The following is a 27,471-nucleotide window of genomic DNA, read 5'->3' on the forward strand; positions in this document are numbered from 1 at the left end:
CGTGTATATTTATTTATGATGGAAGTCAATAATTTTAAGAGCAGAAATACTGAGTTTCAGAAAAATTAGAATGGAGAAATTAGGGTAGGCTTAATTGATGGCATGACATTTGAACTGGGTCTTAAAGAATGATTAGAAATTGATGAGATTACAAAGTGAGGGAATATTTTAGAGGGAAAAATATGTGTAAAAAATCAGCCTCGTGAGTTAGAGTGGTTACATTATCAATGTTGAAAGACCCTCACTTACACTGGGAATTGGAAAAATGAAGCAAAAGGGATATGGGAGAAATAACGGTGAAAAAGTGGGATGAAAACTTATAATCACGGATCTGGTATGTTTATTCAAGGAGTTTTGATTTTATGTTGTCATCAAGAGGGATCCATGGGAGCCTTTTAAGCCAAGAAGGCTCTGAATGTTGCATGCAGGCAACTTTCATCATCATAATGCAGGGAACAGGACTGAAGTACCTGAACAAACAGGAGTCAGAAACAGTAGTCAAATGAAGATTAGAAAAATGCCAACCATGAGCATGTGAAATTGGCAAAGAAGTACTACCTAAGTATTAAGGAGGCACAAAATTGATATTGGAGGCTAGAATAGCAAAGATCAGGAAAACCTTTGTTAGAAAAAAAAAAAAAATAGTATGTCTGTTGTGTCAGATGTCCAAAATCAAGCTTCAGCTCCAAAAGGGGAAAAAAAGGCGAGAACAGCAACAAAATCATAAGATAATTTTAAATAGGCAATGTCACAAGAGCTAAAAAAAAAACAAACCTGAAACATTCCTCCCTTTTCTTCTCTCTACAAAAAAATGTTGTCACAAAGGAATGTACTGTGTGCCCAGCATTATGCTAATTGCCACTGTCAGAAAAATGATAATTTGATAATTGAGTTTGGGTGACACAGACCCCTAAAGCAACTGCAGCCTTAAGTGCTTAAGGAAGGAAGCAGGCCTTGCAGAACAGCCAGGGGGAAAACAGAGGACAGGACATTACAGATTGGGGAGCAAAAGGATCGCAGCATGGGAAAGCAGGAATAATCAAGCCCATGTGGGAATTTCACTTACACATTTACATCCACTAATAGATGAAATACACTAAATTTCATATATATACAACCACATACATACACCATGTATGGCCCAACCACCAATGTTGCAGACGATCAAGCATTTCAATACCACATAATAGCACCTGGCTCTGCAGCAGTCGGCTTCTGATACTTTCCGCAAAGTGAAGCAAATGTCCAGGGGTCGCATCAGCACGAGCACAGGAGCTCATATTGCTAAATGCTAAAATAGTCCGGAGAGACAACAGGATTTTGAAAAATTCAAACTATCAGAGAGAGAACTGTTTTCAATCTGGGTCGGGATTCAGAGCTGGTGAGGAGGGTAAGGGTGCCACCCTTTGCTGGGACTGTGCTGATGGCTACAGGGAAAAAATCCCTTCAACTTAGTAAGTAAATCATGAACCATCCCTGAGCTGTACAGTGAGCATGTTGGCCAATTCTCAGAGCCACCAAGTACATACACAGAAGAGATACATGAAAAGACATACATCTCAACATCCAGGATCTTGACTGACTTGGAGACTGGGTGTAAAGGCAGACCTAGTAACCTGGGCATTTGCCAAGGGTGTGCTAATGAGAGCTGGCGATTCCTCCCACAGCCCCCCAACACAACTCCTTCCCCTCCAGACAATTTAGTTTATTCACTGTCCCCCAAATAGAGTAGGCTTTCATGCCTCCACCCCTCTGCTCAAGCCACTTTATCCACCTGAAATGTTCTCTTCCCACAGGTCCACCTAAACAAATCCTACAACCCTCGTGACCCAGGTCAATTCCTCCTTTTCTCTTCCATACGGTGTTTCTGAGCCGGCCTTAGGGCCCGTTTCCCTCCTCTGAACTTTCAGAACAATTAGTTTGAACAATTAACTTGGGAAATAATCAACTAAGCTCCACAAGGTTTCTCTATTCCGTTGTTTCCTTGAACTAATATTTAAATCAATAGAAATGTTCACCTTTCCTCCCCATTTTGTTGACGTGCCACCTCTTTGTGCAGTAAGGAGCACATCTTAATAGTTCTTTGAATCCTCCTGCCTTGCCTCCTAAAGCACCTTGCACAAAGTAGAACCAAATTAGAAAGTTATCTTCTGTGCACATGTGGAGTTCTTAGGCTCACATTAATAAACAATCTTTCTCAAGAGTCAAAGCTCACACTTAAAAGATTTTGCAGCCAATGATATGCAAAAGCCTAAAAAAATATTCTAAGTGCTCCCTCCCTACAAATTTACTTTTTAAAAAGCCAAATGAGATTTAATTCCATTGCAGAGGAGTGGTCCTACACAACTCTTGTAACCCAGGTAGCCTCTAAGCCTCCAATTTCAACTTCTGATAAATCTGCAAAGCTCTGCTGAAGCTATATATCTACTGGAGGTGACAGATGGAAGCAAAAATTAATGACTCCATATTCAACTATTACTGTAGTGTCTTGAACACAATATGCACTTAATTAGTATCTGATACACTGAAATGATTATAAGCTTAGAGTCACTAAATTATAAAGGCATTTCTCAAGGCACACAGCTTCTTTCCTGGGGGGTAGGAATAAGGTTCTTAAATAATTTATAACAATCTAAATCTACAAAATTGCTATTTAATTACCCCCTTTATTTGCTTTATGGGCACTTGGGAAAAGTACTTTCAACGATGTAATAATCACTAATATGTATTTGCCAGGCATAATCTTTGCAGGTTACATATATTAACTCATTTAACCCTAAAAACAACCCCAGTTTTAAAGATAAGACTGAGGCACAGAGGTTCAGTAATTTGCCCAAGGACTACAGCTAGAAAGTGGTAGATTTGAATCTCTACAGTCTGACTGTTAACCACTATAGTAATGGTTATTGGTTACCGTTGATATACAGGTATATCATTTTAATTGATAATATGGAGTTTGAAATCATTTCTATAAAAGTTGGACATCCAAACTTTGGCCAGTAATATAACATCCTATCATAAAGCTGTGTATGTAAAAATCTGATTATACTACTTCAATTTGCAACACTCTATCCAGAAAGATCATGCAAGTTTGAGACAGCTTGCACTGAGAAAAGTGAATAGAATATGAACACTGAAAGGAATCTTGGAAAGCCTCATTATTTTACAAATCAGGAAACTCAATCATAGGGACTAGCTCAAAGCCAGTTAGTCTGTGATAGACAGACAAGTATAGGACTCAGGTCCGTGCCCTGCTTGGTGTTCTGGGACATAACCACGTTTGCTCAAGAGCTAATGAAGGTTCTTGGGGTTTGCAGTTTCAAAGATTAAACAAGTTTTTAAATTCTTAAATTAATGTCAACAGGGATAATTAATAACGAGAGGTAGGGCCAGTTTAAGCACACAAACCTAAATTATGATTTTCACTTTATAAATGATAAATCTTATAAATTGAGTTCTGATGTGTGTGTTTTCTGGGGCTTTTGGCTGTATTTTTTGCAAGCTACTTTAAAGCTCTGTTTACATATTATTCTATCAAGAGCAAAATAATTGCACATGGAAGACCTCCTAAAACAAATTCATCTCGGAAGCCCATTTTGGGGCATTGACTTGTGACTCCATTTTCAAGGATGTCAATAACACAAGGGCTCCATCCATAACGCCTTGAAAAAACTGAAAACATGAACGTCTTGTCAAATTCAGACAGTTTATCTTGGCACTGGCAAGTGTAGCAGCCTCTTGGATGTCTGGAATTGTGTCTAATTACGTTTAGACAGCAACCAAAAAATAGCCAGTGTCCCAGAACAGACAGCTCAGGGATCACTCCACAGCATCCTCAACGACTCGATGGAATCACGCCAGGAAAAAAAGAAGAAAAGAAAAGAAGCAAGTATGAAGCCGTGATGAGACGCTAGCCTCTCTCTGAAACAATCTCATCTTCCCAGGGCCTTCGAGGCCGCCACCACTCTTCCTAAAGTTTTTATTTTCCTGTACTTTTGTTTCCATTAGGTCACCCGCCCCGCCCACATCACTTACCTGGGGCAGAGCAGGCTAGTGCGCTGCCCCAAGCGCTCCCTGCAGCTCAACACGCCCCTTACACTCCCAAGCCCCGCAGCACCCCAGGGTCACCCATCAGAACAGCGCAGCCCTCGAGCTCAGCGGACCCCATGACACCCCCAATCAGACCACACCCTAGGGGCGCCCCCTCTCGGAAACGCGCAGCCCTCGAGCTCGGCGCGCCCTCGACACCCCCAATCCAGCCGCACCGCAGGGGCGCCCCCTCTCGGGAAAGCGCAGCCTCGCGCCACTGCTCGCGGCCGCTCCGCCCTCACCTGAGCTTGAGGTTGGCCATGAACTCGGGCATGGAGACGGTGTCCATCAGCACGAAGTCCGCCTTGCCGAACTCTAGGCTTTCCTGCTCCGCCATGGCGCAGCCTCAGGTGGGCGCGGATGGGCTAAGGTGGGCTCGCTCGGGCCGCGGGGGCCGGTCCGGGGGTCCGCAGCGAGCTCGGGCGGAGCCGGGGCGGGGACGGGTTGCGGGACTGCGGGGGCAGGGGCGCCGCGCAGCGCTCGGCGGGTCGGGGCCGGAGGGAGGCCGCCCTGCAGCTCCTCGGCGCGCTCTCGGCCGGCTCGGCTCCAAACGGGGCACACCCGGCAGTTTCCGCTTCTCCCGCGGCTACTGCCGGGCGCTGTGGGGGACGGAACACCGAGACGGAGACGGCGGCGGCTGGTCCCGCCCCTGGCTCTAGTCTCGGCCGCGGCCCCGGCCCGCCCTGGCCTCTCCGGCTCCGCCCCGCCGGGTCCATTGAGGAGCCCGCCCCCGCCGGGGCCCAGGCCACCGCCTCCTCACCTGGGGGGCGCGCACGCGCGGGGCGGGCGACAGGGACGCGCCCCGGGTTGGGGCCGTGGCGGCTGGACGGCAGCGCCCCCTAGGGACGGGCGCTATAATGTCGGGGGAAGCCGAGGAGCTGTGGACATAGGCGGGTGGATGGAATCGGGTTTCCAGCATTGCCGCCTCCTGTCCATGCTTGGTAGATGCCAACAAAACAAAAGTAATTTGCGGAGCTTTTGGCGAAGACAATGCACTATAATTCTGTCACCCTGTCGCGAAGCCCATTCCTACTCCTTTGCTCACGTCCTGCCCATCCTTGCAGTGGTGGTTCACTCGTATACTGAGAGAGAATAATAATAGCTAATGTTTTGGGGGCACCAAAAATGCCCCGCGCTGTTGTAAGCGCTTTAGAAAACTTAACTAACTTGCCTCACGGCTGTGAAGTGGGGAAGCTGCAGTACCATCCAGTTCGTTTCATTTACAAGCCCTGTTTAGCCACATGGCAGCCCACGTCCCTTCTGAGGTTTCTTGATGCGTGTTTCTCTTCCACTCATCTAAGCATGCCAGCAAATATTACTTATATTATTATTTAGGCTTTTAACATACGTGGGTCTCATCTTCCCAGAATACTGTAGGCTTCTTGAGCATGGGACCATGTCCTAAACTTCTTTGTATTCCCTGTGGCACCCAAATATCTATTGTTTTACCTTGCACACGTTAGATAGGAAATTCATACTAGTTCAATGGAATGGAGTGAGTTGCAAGTGGTCTCCAACTTATGGGTAGATTGATTGATCTTTGAAAATCCTATTGGAACTTAGGATGCATTTTCCTAGTGAAAATATGCTATAAATGGCTTTTTAACGCAGTGGCATCTCTTCAGTCCCATGCCTCTTTTAGGACCATCTTCTACTGAAAAATCAACTATGAGATCTAGAGGCCCCCAAAGACCTGGCTGGGCTCCAACTCTATGTCTGAATTTGAGATAAGTAAACCGGATCAAAGGACCCTGCTCAAGGCCTGCTTCAGCCACCAACAACCCACCCTGGCCAAGTGAGGAGGAAAGGCCACCCGAAGCAAGACCTCCAACATCAGGAAGCTGCCCCAAACTCGGGCATAGTCAGAGCTGGGTTGCTCCGGAGTGTCTGACTGCCATTATTGGCTCTCTTTTCTAGAAGACACTTCTCTGGATCTCAATGTCCTCATCTGTGGGATAAGAGCTCTGAATTAGACACTTTCCAAGGTAGGACTGTCCTATGCTTTGGTCAAGCAGGTGGCATAGAGGATGGCTGCATTCCTAAAATGTTTATATTGATACATTTTAACATAACAAGAACTGAATTTCAAAAAGAAAATTTAAAAAGCTCAACTTTTCTCCCTGGCAACAAGGGACAGGACTCCCAGGGATGAGCCTGGCTCAGGCATCATGGGACTGACAATGCCATCTTGACTAAAAGAAGGAAAAGAAATGAAACAAAATAAAGTTTCAGTAGCTGAGAGATCTCAGAGTCGAGAGGTCAATCTGGAGGTTATTCTTATGCATTAGATAGATATTCCTTTTTAGTTTCTAGTGTATTAGAATAGTTGCTAGTGTATTAGAACAGCTAGAAGGAAATGCCTGAATCTGTTGAACAGTAATCCAGAAGACTTGATTCTTGAAGATAATTGTATATTATCTGTATAGCTTTTATCATGTGACCATGTGATAGTGCAAACCTGGTGACTGACACTCCCTTTAACCAGTGTATGGGCAGATGAGTAATAAAATAATGACAAAAAATATATAAATAATAGTGGGGGGTAAGAGGTATGGATGGTTTGGGTGTTCTTTTTATTTCTTTTTTATTTTTTTAATATATTTTTTCTTTATTTTGGAGTAATGAACATATTTGAAAATTGATTGTGGCAATGAATGCAACAACTATACAATGACACTGTAAGCCACTGATTGTCTACTTTGGATTATATGGTGTGTGAATATATCTCAATAAAATTGTATTTAAATAAAAGCTCAACTTTTGTGCACTTTGATGCAGCAAGGGGCACACTCAATGACACATTCGTAAATGGAGGTTTGTGTGTTGCCCTGAACCCTGGGACTGATAGAAAGTTTGGCCAAATCCCAGGGCATCAGGGAAAGAAACAGCAAGGCCTGTAGACTATGAGAAGGTTGCAGAGACTGTGCAGTGGGTAGGAGCAGTATAGGCATCCAATTGTGGTTTTCATATGGCCAAAGCAAGAGAACTCTTATTTTAATAAATATCTTACACAGAAGCCCATCATTTAAAATATGTACACAGCATACTCAAGAGTATCTCATAAATTTATTTTCTAAATCCAAGTTAGTATAAAATTAGGCATTAGGACTAATGAGGCTGTTTAGATGAACCCAAATCTGTCTAATAGGGGCTCACTATTTCCTTAATCCAATTTACTTTTCTATTTTTTTTTGGATTATACAGTATCAAGATAATTCTGTTTCACACAGCTAAGCAGTAATTTGTTACTCATCCAATTTTACATTCAGCTCTTTTTTAAAACTAAAGCACACTTACAAATTTATTATTCATTAACACATTTACATGAAGTTCAAATATATGCAGAGATAGCAGTAAAAAGCAAACCCTGAGGAATCCTTTCAAACAAACAAACAAAAAATCTGGATCAGGTTAGCTCGTTATTAATCTCTTTTTTGATAAAATTCCAATATAAGCACATTTTGGTAAGTATGTTTGTGTTGCAGTTTAAAATACACAAAAAAACAAAAAAAAGGTATCTTATCAATAGAGACACACTGACCACATGAGCCTCCTGATATGATCTCCCAAAAAAGACACATCACTTACCTGGTAAAAATGCATAACCTGAATCTAGTCTTGAGGAAACATAAAACATGCAATTTAAGGGGTATTCCACAAAACAACTGAACTGTACTCTTCAAAAATATCAATGGCATGAAAGACAAAGGAAAGGCTGAGGCACCGGTCCGGGTTAAAGGAGACCAAAGAGACATCACAGCTAAAGATATTGTGTGATCCTGGACTGGATCTTGAACCAGGAAAAATAAAATTGTTGTAAAGAACATTATTGGGACAATTGGTGAAATTCATATATTGGATAGTAGCATTGTACCCCAGGTTTTCCTGATTTTGATTAACTATACTGTGGTTCTATGAGAGAATGTCCTTATTCTTAGGAGATCACCTGCTGAAGTATTTAGGAGTAAGGGGGCATGATGTTTCAAACTGTATGGTAGTAACAGTAATAAAAACAAGTGTGAAAAAAAAACAAGTGTGTGCATAGATATAAATAGGTAGATAGATATAAATGGACAAAGCAAATGTAGCAAAATGTTAGCAATTGGTTAATCTAGGTAAAGGATAGCTGGGAAGTATTTTTTTTCATTATTGCAAATTTACTGTAAGTTTGACATTATTTCAAAACATAAAGTTACAAACAAAATAAAATAGTTCTAAATTAAAAAAAAAAAATCACATAAAACTAAGAGGTGAAAATCACATCAGAAGTTTGCAGACCTGCCAGGTCTGAATAAGCACATACTTTTGAAACCCTGGTACAGGGTATCTGCGAGCTCTGGTTGGCATAGATGTGCTAGATTATAAACAACCCACTGAACAGACAATTCTAAAACCAAAAATAATTTAATGTTTACCTTAGTTGTTGAATATAACCCTATAATCCTATGCCTCGGGGAGGACAGAGGGAACCTCCGTTCATACATCCTATTCACTGCCTGAAATTCTCTTCCCTGCTGCCCCACCCCTTACCGCTCATTGCCTGGCTAACTTCTGCTCATCCCTCAGCAACCAGCCTCAACATCACTTCCTCCATGAAGCCTCCCATGGTTTTCTAAACGGGAGTTGGCCACCCCTCTTCTGTGCCTCATAGCATCCTGGAAGTGCTGCCCCCCCCCCCCCTTACAGCACTGAGCTCATTTGAGCCTGTTTTCTTGTCCATCTCTGTCACTAGACTAAGGGCCGTGAGGGCTAGATGCTGTGTCTGACCTTTCTTGGTTTTAACTCTGGTACCTTGTAGCACAGTGGCCAGCCTGCTGAAGATCTTCATAAACACTTGCCTGACAAATGAATATACCATGGCTGGTGAATCCATGGGTTAAGTCATGTGAGGGTGTAAATCCATCCCTTTGGTAAATTTGCTGCATTAAAATAAGTCTTTGGACAGCGTTTAGCTCATTCTCACCTCCTGTTCCTGGAAGCAGGTCTCAGGTCTGCGTGGACATCTCCCCTGGGGCCAGACCTACACACTGAGTGTTCACACTGAACAAAGCTATTGTTCTGAAAACCCTTCTGTAGTTAACAGCTGTTACTGAGTCAGCCCTGGGTTATCCCTGAAAAGCAACTCCGAATTTTCCACAGCAAATATGTATTCCCGTTCTACTTTCCCGGAATTCTTCTGGGCTGCCCCACCCTAACTCCCTTTAGGTGTCATGCATTCAAGGAAAAAAAACTCATTTCAACATTAGCCAAGCAAAACAGAAGTAGGAAGGCTAGGGAAAACAGCCACACAATGTATTCAAAGGGTATTTTATAAATTCATTTTATGAGCCCGAATTATTATAAAGGAGAAGTAGAAAGGCAAATGTGTGTTGTAAAACAACTCTATATGTACTCACATTCATATAGAAATGACTTGGGACTCTCTGCCTCAGAAATTATCCCAGGCACACTTCCTCTTCTGTCATGCAAAAGGCTGGATTTGAACTAAGAATGATACATTGAAGAGAGGATATATGCTTTCTGTGATTTCTGAAGCCTGCATTTTTTTTTTTTTTAAATATAAACAGACCTGACAGTTGCCTCTCTGGTGTCATTGATGACTTTTACCTGCCTGTGGAACCATCCCTTTCCCACTTCTCTTACCCTGACATTCTATAGACATCTCACAGGACAAAGGAAAGGGAGTTTTCATGGCAGAGGTCATTGACATAAGCCACCCTGAAAACCCAGAAAGTAACTTAAAAAGTTCCTCTTCTCACTTCTAACCACTAAAGACAGCCAGTTGCTAAAGAATTGACTCTGGGTTTTGGATATTTCTTTCCCCACTCCCCTGCGGTCCAGTTGTGCCTACCTAGGATGGTGTTGATGGGTGTGTGTCTTTCCTTTGCTCTTCCGGGGTGTGTCTGTCATAATGCAGATATAGCTCCTTTTAACCTAATCAAACTAAGCACAGAGGACGTTTGGAGATGTCGACTGAGGAGGAAGAGTAGGAGACAGAGGAGGAGGAAGAGAAGGGAGGGACCACCACTGCAAGGCGCACAGGGAAATAGGTGGATGGTTCTCAACTTTTTAGGTTTCATCCACCTTTGATGAAAATGTGTGCCTTTTCTCTCCTTGGACAATGTATTAAGCATATGCACAAAACAGCCTGTACGTGGAATCCCCTGAAGGAAGCTATCGATGGATTCCAAGTTAAAACCTCTGAACTAAGGGGAGGATCACACCATGGGTCCTGGTCATTGGCAAATGAAGAAAAATTTAAGCAGCCATCACTGCCAGTACCCTGTGAGTTGCCAGACAGGGACTGTTCCCAAAGCACAGCCCCCACCCCCACCTCTCCCATGTGGGCAGAGGAGCCATGGCTTTAAGGCCATGGGAAAGACAGAGCCAGATGAGCCTGGAACTGCCTCTAGGATTATCCCGGCCTGTGATAACATTATTTCTGACTATAAACATTTTGCTGGAATATATTCCCTTTTCACTAATGAATGAGGTGTTTATCACATTGGGTTGGAATTGGTTGTCCACATGTGTTCCTAAACTCCCTAGGACAGGGACATGCCCTATTATCCCGTATCCTCAGCCTCTCAACCTGCACCTGGTGCCCAATGGGTATTTACTGAATTGAGCTGGTGAACTGATTTGTGAGTTGATTAGTGAATGTGTGTGTGTGTGTATGGAGACATATTATTATGTTTCAAGAGATTCTTTTTCTTTATAGGGCCATGTGGCCTTTCTATAAGCCACAAGCCAGGCAATCACTGAATCTCAAGCTTTTCTGGCCATTGGAAGTAGTCCTAGAGCTAGAAAATTTGGGACTGTATAGGAATCCATGAGAGAGAAAACAAAAGCCTCAGCCACAATCAATTCATGGATTGATGGTACCTTAATGGAGGGCTTCTCAAACTTTAAATACATGAGAGTCTCTTGGGGATCCTGTCCAAATGCAGATTTTGATTCAGTAGGTTCTGGGGTGGGGTCTGAGGTTCTGCATTTCTAACAAGCTTCCAGGTGATCCTGATGCTGCCAGTTGCAGACCATTCTTTGAGTAGCAATATTCTAGGAAATCTTAGTGGTTATATAATCAAACATCCTCCCTGCAGCAGTATCTTTCTCCTAGAGACAAGACCATAAAATGAGATGTCGTTAAAATGCATAGTGTGACCCTCTTCCAATCAACTGGATTAATTATTCAGACTATCTAGTGGTAGAAATAATATGGACAGTACTTGTTTCCAAAATCTGACAACCTGAACCCTAAAGAAATGATATGGGAGAAAGTTTCAATGATTTAAAAGTAGAATCATCAAAATGTAGAAGACCGCAGAGGTCATGGACTCCAATATCTCATCCAAGGCCCGAATCCCCTCTATAATATGCTACAATACCTAGACCTACCTGAGCCCTTTGACTTATTAGGCCTCTCTCATGCCCTGCAGGCATCACCCCATAAAACAGGCTCCCAACACTCTTTCACTCAATGTTAGTCCTGAATCTTTTTGCCCAGATTCACTCCACATTCTGTATCCTATTCAGCTCCTAACCCTCCCCTCTTCTGATGTTATTCATTATCCGTTTTTGTGAGGTCGGTTTGTCCTTTGGATCTGAGACTCAACTAAGATAGGACCAGGTTGAAGTGAACTGTAACCAAGGAGGGGAGCCAAGTTCATATCCAAATAAGGAGGAGCTGCCTACCTTTCTGGAGTCGACCTCCCTTTCAAAGCTTTTATCCATAGAATCCTAACCGTGTTTTTGCTGATCTTTTTTTTTAATGCAGTTTTATAGAGATATATTCATATAACATACAGTCCTTCAAAGTATACAATCAGTTGTTCACAGTATCATCATATAGTTGTGCATTCATCAGCATAATCAATCTTTGAATATTTTCATTACTCCAAAAGATAAAATAAAAATTAAAATAAAAAAGAACATCCAAAACATTCCATTCCCCTCCTCCCTCCATTGTTGATTTACCTTTTTTTAAATTAAATTCAGTTTTATTGAGATATATTCACATACCATACAGTCATCTATGGTGTACAATTGTTCACAGTACCATCATATAGTTATGCCTTCATCACCCCAATCTATTTTTGACCACTTTCCTTATACCAGAAAGAATCAAAATAAGAATAAGAAATAAAAGTAAAAAAGAACACCCAAATCATGCCCCCCCCCACACACACACCCTATTTTTCATTCAGTCTGTTCCTTCATTCTTCTATTCATCCATCCGTACACTGGATAAAGGGAGTGTGATCCACAAGGTTTTCAGAATCACGCTGTCACCCCTTATAAGCTACACTGTTATGCAATCGTCTTCAAGAGTCAAGGCTACTGGGTTGGAGTTTGATAATTTCAGATATTTACTTCTAGCTATTCCAATACATTAAAACCTAAAAAGTGTCATCTATATAGTGTGTAAGAGTGTCCACCAAAGTGACTTCTCGACTCCATTTGAAATCTCTCAGCCACTGAAGCTTTATTTTGTTTCATTTCACATCCCTCTTTTGGTCAAGATGATGTTCTCAGTCCCACTATGCAGGGTCCAGAGTCATCCCACATTGCCAGGGAGATTTACACCCGTGGCAGTCAGGTCCCACTTAGCAGGGAGGGCAGCGAGATCACCCACCAAGGTGGCTTAGCTAGAGAAAGAGGGCCACATCTGAGCAACCAAGAGGCACTCAGGGGGAGACTCTTAGGCACAATTATAAGCCTCTCCTTTGCAGTAACGAGCTTCATAAGGGCAAGCCCCAAGACAGGGGGCTCGGCATACCAAGCCGTTAGTCCTCAATTTGTGAGAACATCATTTGCTGATCTTTTGAAGTCTGTCTTCTTAGAGTCTAAGGTCGATGTCTGACTGTGCTTAGCTCTTGGCAATATCTTAGTCACTTTCTTCTAGGGTTCCCATCCTTTCCATATCTCTAATTTGCTCTTCCATGCGGAATAGGATTTGGTTTAGAGTAGTGTTTTCCTCATTCTTGAGAGGCACTGGTGCAACAGTGGCACCCAAATTTAAGGTACTTACACTGGAGGTTTAGGATGAGGCCTGGGAATCTGCATTTTAATAAGCATGCTAGGAAATTCTTCTGCTGGTAGGTAAGGGGCCTAACTTGGAGAAATATTGACGTGAACATTAGTGTCAGACACACCCAAGTTCAGTTCCTAGCACTGCAACATAGTGTGTGACCTTGAGCAAACTGGTTCATCTTAGCAAGGCTCAGTTTCCTCATCTTTAAAAAAGAAATGATAAAACCCGTCTTCGAGTGTTAAGACCGTGGAATGAGATGATACATATAAAGTGCTTTGGATAATTCAAGGCAGGTTATAAGTTTTCAATAAAAACTAGGTAGCATTGCTAGTTGTGGAATTGCTTCCTTTATTTTCAGGAAAGGGAAGCTATTAGCAGATAAGAATTTATTGCACATCATTTTTAGCAGACTGAGATCTCCAAAAGATGCTTACAAGTCTTTGATCATCATTATGCTTTTCCTCAGAATTTTAAAATTCATTTTGTTAATCTATTACCATTTCCATGCATAGCCATGGGCCTTGCACTTAGTAGGGACTAAAATTTGCTGAATATTTTTGAATGAGTGGAATGCCGTCTGGCCAGACCTTCTGTGCTGCCCTCCCACTGCAATACCCCGTATGATCTCCTCTCCCCCACTCCACCCCCAGAGCTCTCCAGCATCCTTTTTTTTTTTTTTTTTTTTTTTTTTTTTTTAAATTCAGTTTTATTGAAATATATTCACAAACCATACAGTCATCCATGGTATACAATCAACTGTTCACAGTATGATCATATAGTTATGCGTTCATCACCACAATCTATTTCTGAACATTTTCCTTACATCAGAAAGAGTCAGAATAAGAATAAAAAATAAAAGTGAAAAGAGAATACCCAAACCATCCCCCCATCCCACCCTATTTGTCATTTAGTTTTTACTCCCATTTTTCTACTGATTTTTTTTCAATTGTTTAACTTTGTTTATCAAAAAATTAAAAACAAACAGGCAAACAACAACCAAAAAAACCCCACAACATTTCAAACAAAGCAATGGATTAAGGAAAACAAATAACCTAAAATAACTACTTTGCTTCCAATATGTTCCTACCATACCCCAAGAAAATTAATAAACCATGTCCAAACAGAGGAGTAAGAAAAACAAATAATCTAAAATAACTACATTGCTTCCAACATGTTCCTACCATACCCCAAGAAAATTAACAACCCCTAAGAAAACAAAGGAATAAGAGAAAAAAAAAACCTAAAATAACTCTATTGCTTCCAACATGATCTTACTATATCCAAGAAAGTTTACAAACCATAATAATTCCTGAGCATTCCCATAACATTGAGATTACCCTCCATAGTTTATCTGTTCTTATTAGATTATCATTCTCCCTCCACTAATTGGTATCTCCTGGTCCCCTACATTCTACAGTATAAAACATTGTACATTTTTCACAGAATTCACATTAGTGGTAACATACAATATCTCTCTTTTTGTGCCTGGCTTATTTTGCTCAGCATTATGTCTTTTTTTTTGTTTTGTTTTGTTTTGTTTTTTTAATCTTCATTTCATTGAGATATATTCATATACCACGCAGTCATACAAAACAAATCGTACTTTCGATTGTTCACAGTACCATTACATAGTTGTACATTCATCACCCAAATCAATCCCTGACACCTTCATTAGCACACACACAAGAATAACAAGAATAATAATTAGAGTGAAAAAGAGCAATTGAAGTAAAAAAGAACACTGGGTACCTTTGTCTGTTTGTTTCCTTCCCCTATTTTTCTACTCATCCATCCATAAACTAGACAAAGTAGAGTGTGGTCCTTATGGCTTTCCCAGTCCCCTTGTCACCCCTCATAAGCTACATTTTTATACAACTGTCTTCGAGATTCATGGGTTCTGGGTTGTAGTTTGATAGTTTCAGGTATTCACCACCAGCTACCCCAATTCTTTAGAACCTAAAAAGGGTTGTCTAAAGTGTGCGTAAGAGTGCCCACCAGAGTGACCTCTCGGCTCCTTTTGGATTCTCTCTGCCACTGAAGCTTATTTCATTTCCTTTCACCTCCCTCTTTTGGTCAAGAAGATGTTCTCCGTCCCACGATGCCAGGTCTACATTCCTCCCCGGGAGTCATATTCCACGTTGCCAGGGAGATTCACTCCCCTGGGTGTCTGATCCCACGTAGGGGGGAGGGCAGTGATTTCACCTTTCAAGTTGGCTTAGCTAGAGAGACAGGGCCACATCTGAGCAACAAAGAGGCATTCGGGAGGAGGCTCTTAGGCACAACCATAGGGAGGCCTAGCCTCTCCTTTTCTCCAGCATCCTTTTGACACATAGCACTAGTTCAGTTGCCTCCCGGCCAGGCCCTTCCCACTGCCCCAGTCCGGTGAAGAACACCATCCATGGAGCCTTGGTGATACCTGCCAATTTGCATTTACTTCTTCATGTTAAAACTTCAAATTCCTGTTGTCACACATGCTTTGTGCATATATTATTATTTTTAAATAGAGAAATAATGAGATGAGGCTGGTGAAATGTGAGTAGGAGTTGGGGTGGTGAGTGGGGCATGACTTTGCCAACCAGATTGTTTTGGATATAATAAGCAATAGAGAGACACATTTTCCTATCATATAGGTGTTCAGTTTAGGTTTCTTCGTGGTGGTGTTATGAATTCCAGCTCTATTTGTTTTTTCTTTTCTTTTAATTCAGCACTTTGTGTAGAGTATCAAAAGATGAATTGAGAAGAATCAAACCTACCCTATGGATAAGTTACCTTCAAATTCTCCGTCCATAAATAATTACATGTAGCAACTGCGTAGAACACGTGTGTGTGACTAAGACATGATTGTAGTGTTCAGGTGATCCTAAGCAAATCATTTAAGACCTCGAAGCCTCAGTTTCTTCCTCTGTGAAGTGGGAGTATCACTTTATCAGCACAACCACAAGAAAGTGATCGGACTGACATGAACCAGCAGACAAAAGGATTACAGATAATATGTATTGGGGAATAGTTGCTTCCCACCCCAAATCTGTAGCTGCTTTGCAAAGGTTTTTAATAAAAGTATCTTACTTCTTACGGTTGCCATGATAATTAAAAAGAGATAAAGTATATTAAGCACTTGGCCTGGCGTTTGTCATAGTTAGGGCCCAATAAATGTACACTGATAGTACTATTAACACTACTATCTAATTTCCACCCTCCCCACCCCATCCCTACTCCACTGGAGCTTTGACGCAGTTCATAACCAGGTGGTGGGAGAAAGAGAGTATCAGTTCTGATCTGGTTCTTCTCTTCTTTTGACACCCTGGTTCTCTGGTGTCCTCTTATCTGCTGGTTCATGTCAGACTGGTCACTTCCTTGTCGCTGAACTGATATACTAATTGCAGGGAGTTCACAGCCTCTCTATCTACAATTTCTCAAAGTTCAGTCTTGAAGGTACAATGACTTATGGCTTTCCTATGCACACTTTGTCACCTGAGTTCCTGACTGCTATTGCATAAGCAGGCACAGGCTTGACTTTCAGGAGATACATTTCTCTCCCATTGCAACCACAAAGACACAAGGCATACCCAAATCTCCTACAGCTGCTTGGCAAAGGTTTAGATTCACCTGGGATGCTTTTGAAAAAAAAATACAGCTTCCTGGGTCTCACTCCCAGTCTTTTTGATTTGAGATCTCTGTGGCAAGGAACCACTTTCCAAAAAACACTGGCATTAGGCATATAGAAAGAATAACTTCTGAGATGAGTGTTGCCTGGTCAACTGATTGCCATTACATCAAAGTGGCCACTTTCTCTTTCACATGAGATACAGCATAAGAAAACTTGGGATTGAGTTGGCTGCTTTGTGCTCCTTTCAAACATGCAACATAAGCGAGCTTTCGACTTCACACCTAATATCTCTTAAGGATTCTGAGAGCCTTCGTATCCTACAGGTGCAATCACTGATTTTATTAGGAAAGGGTGCTATCCAGCCCTCCCTATAAAACCTCTTTGGCATGTGGGCTTGCTTACACTGATATTCTGAGCCAGAGGTATGAGGATCGAGTCTTTAACATGTACTTTGTTTGTTTCAATAGCCTGAGATTCCTTAAGAAGACTGAAATGTATAACCCAGCAAAAAGGAAGTATGAGTGGATCAGCTCAGCCTTTGGGAAGAAGAGAAGGAGGAGGAGGAAGAAGAAGAAGGAGGCCTATTTCAGTTACCTGGGGAAAATCCTAATGCAAGTGAGTTGGGGCTCTCTTCGTGGAAGTTTAGAATGGCCAAGAGAAGTATCGTGTTAGTGGGCCCTGGGTGTGTTCTTGACTTCAGCTTATGCTGATATGGGAGTCCTTCACACATTGTGTTCTTGAAAAGTTAGGTGCAAAAGCAGTTCCTGTAAACTGGATCTGCTGTCGGCTGCTATCTTCTGCTTGGCTTTCTTCTATTGGCAGCAACTCTGAACACCTGAGCTCTCAGTGTCCGTTTCTTGTATCTGTTGACAGGCAATCTGTAAACTGATTCTTAAACGCCCTCTCCCTTTCTTGCAGAGGGGGATTCACTAGTCTATTCTGTGGCTTTGAAGAGTTGTCGATGTCAGGTTTTCATGACACGATGCTCTGTGTTTAGAATGTTTCTTATGTGGGTAGGCATCCTTATTCCTTCTCCCCTGACCACCCAGCCTCACCCAGTGACTTCTAAATGTATAAAACAAAACCGAGACAGTGTTTGTTTTTCTTCAAGAGCAGCTATTGGGAAGAGATGTAAGGAGATTCTGTGAAAACTGTGGTAAGGCTTGACTTGGAATATAATTTCTTCATGACAATGAAGCAAGGCTGAGTGTTCCAGTGTGTAATTGTACCAAAGCACCCTGTATTCCAGCAGTGTCATTTGGAATCGGCTGCTTATCCTGGGAGAAGAAGGGGAAATGATTTCAAGGAGAGGTGGGAGAGGGAGGGAATTTCTCAACCCTGGCAATATTGACAGTTTGGACTGGATAATTCTTTGTTGTGTGGGGCTGCCCTGTACATCGTAGGGTCTTTAGCAGCATCCCGTCTAATACCTGTCAGACATCAATAGCACTCTCTCTTGCCCCAAACTGTGACAACCAAAAACATCTCCAGACATTGCCAAATGTTCCCCAAGGGGCAAAATCACCCTGGTTGAGAACCATTGATGTAGAGCCAGTAGGTGGATGGAGGGGCCCTCTGTGGGACCACTTGGGTTAGGCAGCCCTTTGGGTTTTCCTAGACATTTTCCTCTAACAGAGTCTGTTCCTCAGCCCAAGCCCAGCAGGCTGCTCTGCTTCCTCAGGTCCCTGAAAACTCAGATCTGTGCCTTGGGTCAGCGTCTCTAGGCGCCATGAAACAAGAAATTGGTTGGATAAATGTACTGTGTCTAAATGCCATCCAGGTCTGCTAGGGGAGCTCAGATGAAAACCAAGTGGTCTCTATTATAAAGGGGCTCATGATGCAGGCATTGAGGAAACACTTCTAATTCATGAGAAGCAGAAGAAATTTTCCAGAGTCCACTCCAAGTCTTTACTTTCATAAAAAGGAAACCAAGACTGAACAAGAGAATATGACTTGCTAGCATGACATCTCTGTCCAGACAGAGCTAGGAGAAGAGCCCTGGGTGGATGATTCTCAGGCTCAGTTTGTTTGGTTTTACTCCAGGTGCTTCTCCAACTTTAGACAAGAACAGCAAAGACATAAGGCAATGGGTGATACTGGCCCTGAGAGCACAAAGTGCCATCATCCTCAGATGGAGGAGGGACTCAGTAAGGTTGTGTGGCATGCAGATAAGCGGGAGTGACACTCGGGGAGGGGCCTTCAAGGATGGATAGGATTTGAAAGGTGGAGAGGGACACAGACATGCTATGTGACGTGAAGGCTGGAAAACAGGGACACATCTGAAGAAGAGCAAGTTTCCCGTTTGGTTGGAGATCATGTTGGTACAAAAGAAGTAAGGCTGGACATTAAGAATTTTTCACATATGAAGCTTACCAATATAAAATATAGAATGTGAAAATACATTCTAAACAAAAATTATATTTTCCATCCTCAGAAGGTATTGGATATTAACCCTATTTCTATTAGAAAAAACTGAGGCACAAAAATTGAAGTCACCAGAGTCGGTCTGTATTATCTAGATAAGGGTTATCATTCAACTACTGCTTTTTCCACTTATCTTTCCCTCCAGCTTCAAATACCTCCTCCCTCCTTTCTCTTCCCAAGAGTCTGTTGATAGATACAGTGGCCAGTATCTTTCATCTCATCCCACCACTGCCCTTTTGGGTGGTGTGTGGTGGGGTGGGTGGTCCAAGTATGCATGAATCCATGGAAGTTGTGGATATTAGGTGGTGGTTTAGAACACAAGTTGCTCACAATGGGAAGCCTTTGCTTCTCTCCTCACTTCTGTGCTGTGTCTCTCCCAGAAGCACGCAGACTTCAGCGGGTGCTCCTGGGTCTTGGATGCACTGGGCTCTCTGGATGATTGGCGACTGGAAAGGGTTAGCCTGGAGGCAGTTAGACTGTCCTTCTACAACCACAGAAGAGCTGTCACCAGCAGAGAGATCCTTGAAGCAGTCAAGCAGAGATCGTCTTGGAAGATATTTGAACAAATGAAGTGGTTCTGAATGGCCCTGTTGTTGAAATGACTCCACTTGTCAAAAAAATTGGATATGCCCAAGGGCTGGTTGGAAGACAAGGTGTCTGAGAAGCACCTGCTACCTCAGAAGTCTTTGTGCTACATACCTGGTGTAGGGGTCCCTTGTTTTTAGCCTCCTACTTTCTTGGTGAGACACAATAAAAGGCAAAAATATTCTCTTGTGTGTATGCTTTTGTGTGTATCATGCTCATCTGTGGTTTTAAATTTTTTTCTTATGCATGCTTTTCCTCTGTTCTGAGCTCACCCATGTACCCACTATCTCTCCCCACTCCAGACTCAGGGTGGAGGCTTCTATGCTGAAATAATCTGAGATCTTGGCAAGATATGAATCGGGAAGGGGGTGGCTTGAAAACAAACATCATGGCCAAAAATTGCAGTGTAGAGACAAGCGAGAATTGCCATTGGCTTCTGGCTTGTTCTTTTTTTCTTTTCTTTTTAGACACACTTTTCCCCTTTCACTTCACTTGTGCAGATTATTGTGGCCCCTGACAGTGTCTAGAGAGATATTGTTTGAATTTCTATGGGGAAAGGATGATTTCTTGTTTAAGAACCTCCAACTTGATTTATAGGAACTGAAAAATAAAGTGCTAAGAGATCTGCCTGCTCTTTGAGTCCAGGACTCACAGCCTTGGTCAGCAATGTAGCACTTAGAATCATAGCATATATATGATAAGTACCTGTCAAATGTATTAGCTGGTCCCAACTGTGGGGAAAAAACAAAACAATTATAATAGTACCATAAAAAGACAATTTACGAGCTGAAAGAATGAATGGGATGACATGTTTTAGATATGGGGGCCTGGGGAAGTCTGAGTATGTGACATGAAGGTGAACATGCTAAGCATGGTGGAAGGGTTCTGGGCTAAGGGAACAGCATGAGCAAAGTTCCCAAGACAGGAAAGATTTGGCTTATTAGAGAAACTAAATGAAAGCCATGGCAGCTGAGTTCTAGCAAGGAAGGAAGAAGTATAATAGGAAGTGAAGTTGGAGAACAATCCCAGGGCTACGTCATGCAACATTTTGTTTGAAGGCAAGGTATGAAGTCATCGTGCAAGAGGGTGAGAGGAGAGGGTGACACTTGGACCCAAATGGACGGATGGCTGACCATCCCAGCTGACCAGGAATGAGCACCTACTTGAGATTTGTGTTCATGAACCCAAAGTGAAGCCAGTCTTGTCAGTTGTGTGACTTTTCCCAGCTGCATGTGTCTGTTCCTGTGCTGTGTGAAGAATGTGGGGTTTGGGTTTTGAGTGATCTAGGAAGGAAAGAGGGGGCAATGGAGCAACTCCATGACCAACCCTGCAATCCCGGTCAGCCAGAAGGGACAGGGAGCAAGAGGGAGTGAGTAAGGCATGGAATTCACAGAAGGCACAGAAGATGCCAGGCCTACAAACTGAGTCTAAAGGAAGGAATTTTCTCTCTCTAGCACACTTTAGGGTTACCTAACTGATAGAGCACTTGCCTAAGAAACAGTGGTGACACCCAGGGACCAGTCCTTGAAATGCAGCCTCTTGGTTTTAGGTTGTCAGTAGAATCTGAAGTAACCTTACATGAAATAATCACTGGCTGTTCTGCTCCACTTGGGAAGCACTCAAGCCTCTCAACTCTTTCCACAGTTGTTTCTCCTGGGATTCCGCACCACTGGCCCTGAGTTTTCTAAGAGGATGGAAAGTCTACAGCCCAGGTAGGTAACTAGAAGTGGACTATTAACCCTACAGCCCAAGACCAGGACTTCTCTTGCTATGTCCCTGCTGTTCTGGGACATGTCTGCATCTTGGGTTGGCTTTGGGAGTTCCCAAATCCCTGCTAAGGTTTAGACAAGTGCCAGGTAGTGACACAGCTTGTCCAGCCCACAGTTGTCCTGGAGAGATGCCATGCCACCTGCCTTAAAAGCTGAGTGAGGACTCCCCTCTCACCACCACCTCCTGAGAGTTGACTGTCTTCAGGGTTCTGAGAGGGTCCTAGGATATCCATGGCACCACTTACGCTTCTCCTTATCTAAGCACTAGTAACTGGCTTACTCTAAAGGGGAACTTGGGTTCCTCCTTGAGTCCTGTCACTGAGCCTAAGTACTTCTGGGCCAAGGAGTTGGGCGTCCCTTAGTTAGGCTGTTCCACATATGGGAGATACAAAAAGAACACATCATTTAATTGTCTCAACAGCTCTGGGCGTAGAAATTATCTATAGAGAACAACATTGAGAATCTGGGAAGTTAAGTGACTTGTCTGATGTGCCACAGTTAATAACTGGCAGAGCTGGGATCTAAAGCCATGTCTGTCTGACACCTAGCCCCTTTTGCAGTGACCTAAGTTACTTTTACTTTCTGACTACCTTTTATCAGGACTTGAAGTTTGTCTTCCACTTTAAGATGTAGAAAATCAGGTTTTAAGTCCAAGCACAAGTGGGTGAAATAAGGGCTGTATCACTGAGATCAACCCTGGAGTGGGGCAGGTGATGCAGGTGGTTCCAAGGTGGTAAAGAAATGGAGGAAGACTGAGTCTGACTTATCTGTGAATGCTCTTCCCAGTCTCTTATCTCACAATCCCTACTTTGAGCTTGAATTTGAACTTAGGGACAGCCTGGTGTATTGGAAAGAACCTGCACCAAACTTGTAGTCAGATAATCACTTGACCACATCTGTAAAATGGTAATCATAATGCCCACAGTACAGGGTTCTGGCAAAGGCCAAATTAAATAAAGTACGAGACAGTGCTCCTTCCACTGACACAGTGCTTTGGTTTAAGGCATTATCAGGTATTTATACAAAGGCAGTTCTCATAAACTTTAAGGAGAAAGAAGCAAACTTAATGGCAATGAAATTCCATTTGAGGTGATGAAGTTCTAATCAGTGGGAGTGATCTATTAGAGGTAAGGTGGAGGCTGATGTCCTTGGCAAGGCTGAGAGAGCACAGACGAAGGATGGTGTAAGGAAAGCACACAAACTGGGCCTGGAGTCAGACAGACTTGGCTTTGGATCCCAGCTCTACCAGTTATTGGCTGTGGCACATCAGACAAGTCACTTAACTTCCCAGATTCTCAGTGTTGTTCTCTATAGATAATTTCTACTCCCAGAGCTGTTGAGACAATGAAATGATGTGCCAAAGGTAAAGCACCTGGAATGCAGTAGGCACGCAGTGAATGCCATCTTGAAAACTCATTAATTCAGGTCAATCAAAGCTAAATATTTTGGGCATATGTTATGGGCCAGGTGCTCAGTACAGGGTGACATTGTCATATAGCACAGCTTTGTAGACAGACAATTCTAGGCTCATATCCCAGCTTTACTACTTTTCTAGCTGTAGAAATGTATTTAACTTCTTTGAGCCTCCGTTTCCTCATATGTAAAGTGGGGAGAATAAAACCTATTTTAAGGGACTATTGTAATGATTTTGTAATCTATGTAATCTATGTGTTATGTATGTAACACAGTTCCTGGCAGATAAAAAGTCTAAAAATTGACAGTGATTATGATTAATGCAATTATGCTCCAACATTAAGAGGTAGGGATGCTGATGTATATTAAGCTTAAAACTGGAGACCCAAATGACTGTTCTTTGTTTATAGCGTTAAATGAATTGTTAAATCAACCTCACCTACAGTAATATACATGGGATATTATTTCCCCTTATACACACCTACCCATCACACTGGAATACTTACAGCAAGAGAGATTTCAGTTGGCTCTAAAGAGGCATGTGGTAACATACTAGAATGGACAAGAGAGGAAAGCTGTGCAATCTGTCTTTAGAGCTCTTTAAGAGAAGTCTTTTGAAGATTTAAAGTGTTTTTGCCAAGGTGATAGTTCCTGCCCCTTCCCCCAATTACCCAGGTGCACATCCCTAATATCCCCTGGGGAAATTTCTCTTTGGGGTCTCTATGTCCCCTGGTCTAGCTGCCTGGACTTAGAGGAAATGCAAGCTTGGCCTGTATCCCCAGTGGGGATCCTGGCTCAGCCCTGCCTGCTGGCTTCCAGCCCTACCTAGCCTTCTTTCTCCAAGATTCCTGATCCTGCCCTCTTGCTGCCAGCCAGCCTGCCCCAATAATTCTAGGTGTTTGCTGGCTTTTGCTCCTGCAAGGAGGACCAGCTTTCAATGAGGTCCACACCCACAGCTCAAAGAAGGCCTGGCCTGTGTGTACACAAACCCCTCCCTAGCCAGTTTTTTTTCCTGGGAAAGCTGCTCACTAGCCCGTAAAAGGGCCTGGGCACTTAAAACAAGCATGGATTCAGAATCAAATCTGGCATTCAAAACTGAGACCCTTTAATTCAGTTCAACTTTCTTCTCTTTCCAGTGCTGGTGTGTGACCCTCTCTGAGTGTTTCCTACTTGCTTACCCACTCCTGCATCCCCCCAGTGGGCCACTGGATGCTGTGTGTGGGTCTAGAGCTCCTATTCCCACTGTAGAATGACAGTGCTAATAGCTAACTTTATTTTTCACTCCTTCCACAAGTGTTGATTGAGCACCTACTAAGTGCCAGGCACTGTTCTAGAGATTGGACATCAGCAGGGAACAAAACAGTAAAGTGCCTGCCTTCATGGAGCTTATATTCTGAAAGGGGAGAGCAATAAACAAACATATAATACGATGTCAGGTAATGATAAGTGCCATAAAAAAAAAATCAGGGCCAATAGGTGTGAAAGATGCTATTTAGATTGGATGATCAGGGAAGGCTTCTTCAGGGAGCAAAGTGGGGGAGCAAGCCATGGGAACGACAGGGGAAAGAATTCCAGGCAGAGGGCATGGCAAAGCCCTGAGGTAGGGTGAGCTTGGCATATGTGAGAAACAAGGAAGCCCCCATTTTTTTCTCTGTCATACTGTGATGAGAACTTTAAATGCATTATCTCATTTAATCCTCAAAACAATCATGGTTCATAGATTTTACTATTATCCCCATTCTACAGATGAGGAAACTGAGTTCCAGAGAGGTGAGCGAACAGTCCAAGATCACACAGCTAGTAAGTGGAGGAGGCAGCTTTTCTGACTGAGGCTCACATTTTTAACTGCCTACCTGGTGGGGGTGAAGGATGCCATTCTGCTGCCCCTGTGACAGCCTGGAGGCAGGTCAAGAGGGTTTAGTGAAGGTTACAGGCAACATGAGAAGCTTTTCTTGCTGGGGCAGCAGGGGTTTGGCTGCGCCTGACTGGTCCTGTCTGGAAGGAAGGAAGGGGCTGCTGCCCAGAGACGCGTGTTGGGAGCAGGGGAAGGGAGGTGACCAGACATCTGTCTGTTACACTCCTTTTCCACCTCTTTCTTCTGAGCTGTCTTTCAGGGGACATTCAGCTGATCTGAGTGGATGAACCTGGGCACCTTTAGTGCTTGGTATCCAGATAGCCACCTATCCTATCACCACCTATTTATCAATAGTGCCTAACATTGCACTAGACGCTGCAAAAGGAATTACCTGGGAGTGACACAGGGCACAGATGCAGCAGTGCAGCAGGCAACAGAGGGAAAAAACAAAGGAATATCAAGATAGGCATAAGCAGAGAAGTGCAGTACCTGGGTCATATCCAGGATGAGAGCAAGTATATGATTAAGAATGGGTTGTGTACTAATTGGGATAGAGTGGCTCTGTTTGTTGTAGCCGGGGCCATGACAACCTCTTCCAGGTAGCTGGAAGAACAATCTGTTTCCTGGTTTTTGGGTGGCCTGGGCTTTGGCGCCAGGGAGTCTTGAGTTCCACTTGCTGCCCTAACACTTACAAGCTGGAAGAGCATCTATTTACTCCCTTGCTAAAGAATATAATAATACCGACTTTGCAAGGTTTTAGTGAGAGGATCAGATGAGATCAGGTGTTTACTGGTACCTAATCAGTGACTGGTTCAGAGTAGGTGCTCAACAAGTGTTCACTCCCTGCCTTTACAGAGCACAAGTTTGCACCCACTGGCCAGCACTCAAGCTTCCTCCCTCCTCACCATAATCAGCACCAGCTGACTTTTCCTCTCTAATCACTGAGACCAGCCCTCAATTTGGGGACTCAGTCTTGATTGAAAGACTGAGTGAGGAGAGCTCATATGTGAGTATACTTGAGTTTTGGGGAGCAGCTCAGCAACCATCCCTTTTACCTATTCAGGGGGAAACGTGCAGATATGTTGGAAGGCAGGACACTGCCTGTGCCCCACCTCCCAAGGTGGAAGCAAGTGAGGTGAGGTCCTACCAAAGCCTTTAAACCTTGAATGAGGGACAAAGTTGAAGGGAGGGTCAGAATCACTTCAGGATAGTGGCACCCAGCCATAAAGGGCAACTTCCTGGTCCTGGCACCCCTGTTTGCCTGCCCACTTCCTAATTAGGGTCTCCAGTCTCCCACTGATTCTGTGGACACCCCATGTCCTTTCAAGAAGTCCCCTTTCCAGTTTCTGTGGCTTGCAAACAAGAACATTGAGTGACATACAAGATTTTCTCAGAGCAGTCCAGAATCTATGGGATGTCAGGAGTTGCTAGAATGATGGGAGGCGCGTGACTGGGCAGCACCTGGCACACGGTGGGCTATGACCCTGTATCCTGGCAGCTGGCTAGTGAGTGCTTAATTGGGGCATTTACACTTCCAGCCTCAGGAGTAGCTGAGCTATTTTTGCTTGTTTATATATTTTTTATGAGTTTATATATGCCTTTTCTACTTGAATTATGAACTCCTAAGGTTAAAGCTTTCTTTTATGTCTCTTCTACAGAGTCATAGGACCCCAGGCCTGGAAGAGGCCACGAGAGATCATGTGGTTTAGCTTCTTAGCTCAAGGGCACCAAATGTCTAAATCATGCAAGACAAACATTCTCAGAGACGCTTCAAGAAATGGAGACACTTATTGTCCAATGTTTGCTGCTTGCTGCAGCCCATTTAACTTACGCAAATTGTAATGCTCATAGCTTCTTCAGGAAAACACATCAGACGGTAATAAAATCATGCCTCAACCCTCTCTTCTCCCAAGAGTGAGAAAACTCAGCTGCCCACAGGGTTGGGCGGTTAACAAAAAGGGTGAGGTGTGAATGCATGTGTCTATGTTGTGCAAACACTGGGGATGGTGGTGGACTAGGAGAGCAAATTGGGGGACAATAGCCACCCATCTCTGCCCATCTCCCACTAACTACTGCCGCAGATGGAATGTGGGCTCAGTTTTGAGAGATCTTAAGAATTTTCCAGAGAAGCTGGAGATCTAGAATTATAAGTGAAACTCCTGATTTTTTAAAATGTTGGCACTAATTTGATTAAAAAAAACAAAAAACAAAACAAAACAAAAAAAACCATGGGCCAAGTAAAACACCCCTGTGGGCTGGATGTGGTCTCTGGGCTACCAGCTTGCAACCCTTGCTTTAAGCTGCCTAGGACAAGCCTGCATCCTTGGGTACTTGCCACAAGGGCTGCCCTAGATCTGAGCAGCTGAGCCCCCTGCTCTGGGCACCATGTGTTAAGGGGGCCCCATTCTGGCTATGCCTCTTCCCCCTGGGGCAAGGAATTGGAGGGCCAGAGGATATGACCCCTGGAGCATATGCTCCCTTCCAACTACATTCCAGGTGCCCTGGACTCTGGAAATCCCTGCCCAAACAGCCCTGAGCCCGCTTCCAGGGCCTATGGGGACCTTCACCCTCCCAAGGGCAGACATGTCTTCCTAGTGTGGACATCTCTAGGCTGAGGGATGGACAAGAGACAGCTGTTTGTAGGTAAGGGCCCTTTGGTATGAGACGGACTTGGGTGGAGCAGGGGCAGGGCTTT

The 27,471-nt window shown here is 43.4% G+C and overlaps 2 protein-coding genes and 1 long non-coding RNA gene across 4 annotated transcripts in view; 1 reads left to right on the forward strand and 2 right to left on the reverse strand.

Annotated features, from left to right (window-relative positions):
* The window catches only part of MYO1D (myosin ID), a 371,081-nt gene extending 366,619 nt beyond the window's left edge, over nt 1-4,462 (reverse strand). For both annotated transcript variants that reach the window (XM_037810313.1, XM_037810314.1), the window contains exon 1: nt 4,332-4,462. In XM_037810313.1, coding sequence (XP_037666241.1) covers nt 4,332-4,426 — 95 coding nt within the window. In that variant the 5' untranslated portion in view covers nt 4,427-4,462. The remainder of the gene's footprint in view (nt 1-4,331) is intronic.
* Nucleotides 4,421-4,841, reverse strand: LOC119514513 (atherin-like). The gene is made up of 2 exons (XM_037810315.1): nt 4,585-4,841; nt 4,421-4,551 (listed from the first exon to the last, which is right to left on the reverse strand). Exons 1-2 carry the CDS (start codon nt 4,803-4,805, stop codon nt 4,455-4,457), a joined length of 318 nt encoding a protein of 105 aa, XP_037666243.1. The 5' UTR covers nt 4,806-4,841; the 3' UTR covers nt 4,421-4,454.
* Nucleotides 4,842-17,230: 12,389 nt separating this feature from the next.
* Nucleotides 17,231-26,560, forward strand: LOC119513357. The gene is made up of 3 exons (XR_005212621.1): nt 17,231-17,345; nt 21,384-21,451; nt 26,435-26,560. It is a non-coding gene; the product is annotated as an uncharacterized LOC119513357 (long non-coding RNA).
* The last annotated feature ends 911 nt before the right edge of the window (nt 26,561-27,471 follow it).

Source organism: Choloepus didactylus, chromosome 18 (assembly GCF_015220235.1).
Source record: "Choloepus didactylus isolate mChoDid1 chromosome 18, mChoDid1.pri, whole genome shotgun sequence".
NCBI classification, from domain to species: Eukaryota; Metazoa; Chordata; class Mammalia; order Pilosa; family Megalonychidae; genus Choloepus; species Choloepus didactylus.

What these genes read in the sequence shown, in the direction of transcription:
- LOC119514513 (XM_037810315.1), bottom strand. Translation starts at nt 4,805, where the DNA reads ATGGACCCGGCGGGGCGGAGCCGGAGAGGCCAGGGCGGGCCGGGGCCG. An exon ending in TGCAGGGCGGCCTCCCTCCG is followed by an intron (nt 4,552 to 4,584) that starts GCCCCGACCCGC and finishes CGCGGCGCCCCT; the next exon opens with GCCCCCGCAGTCCCGCAACC.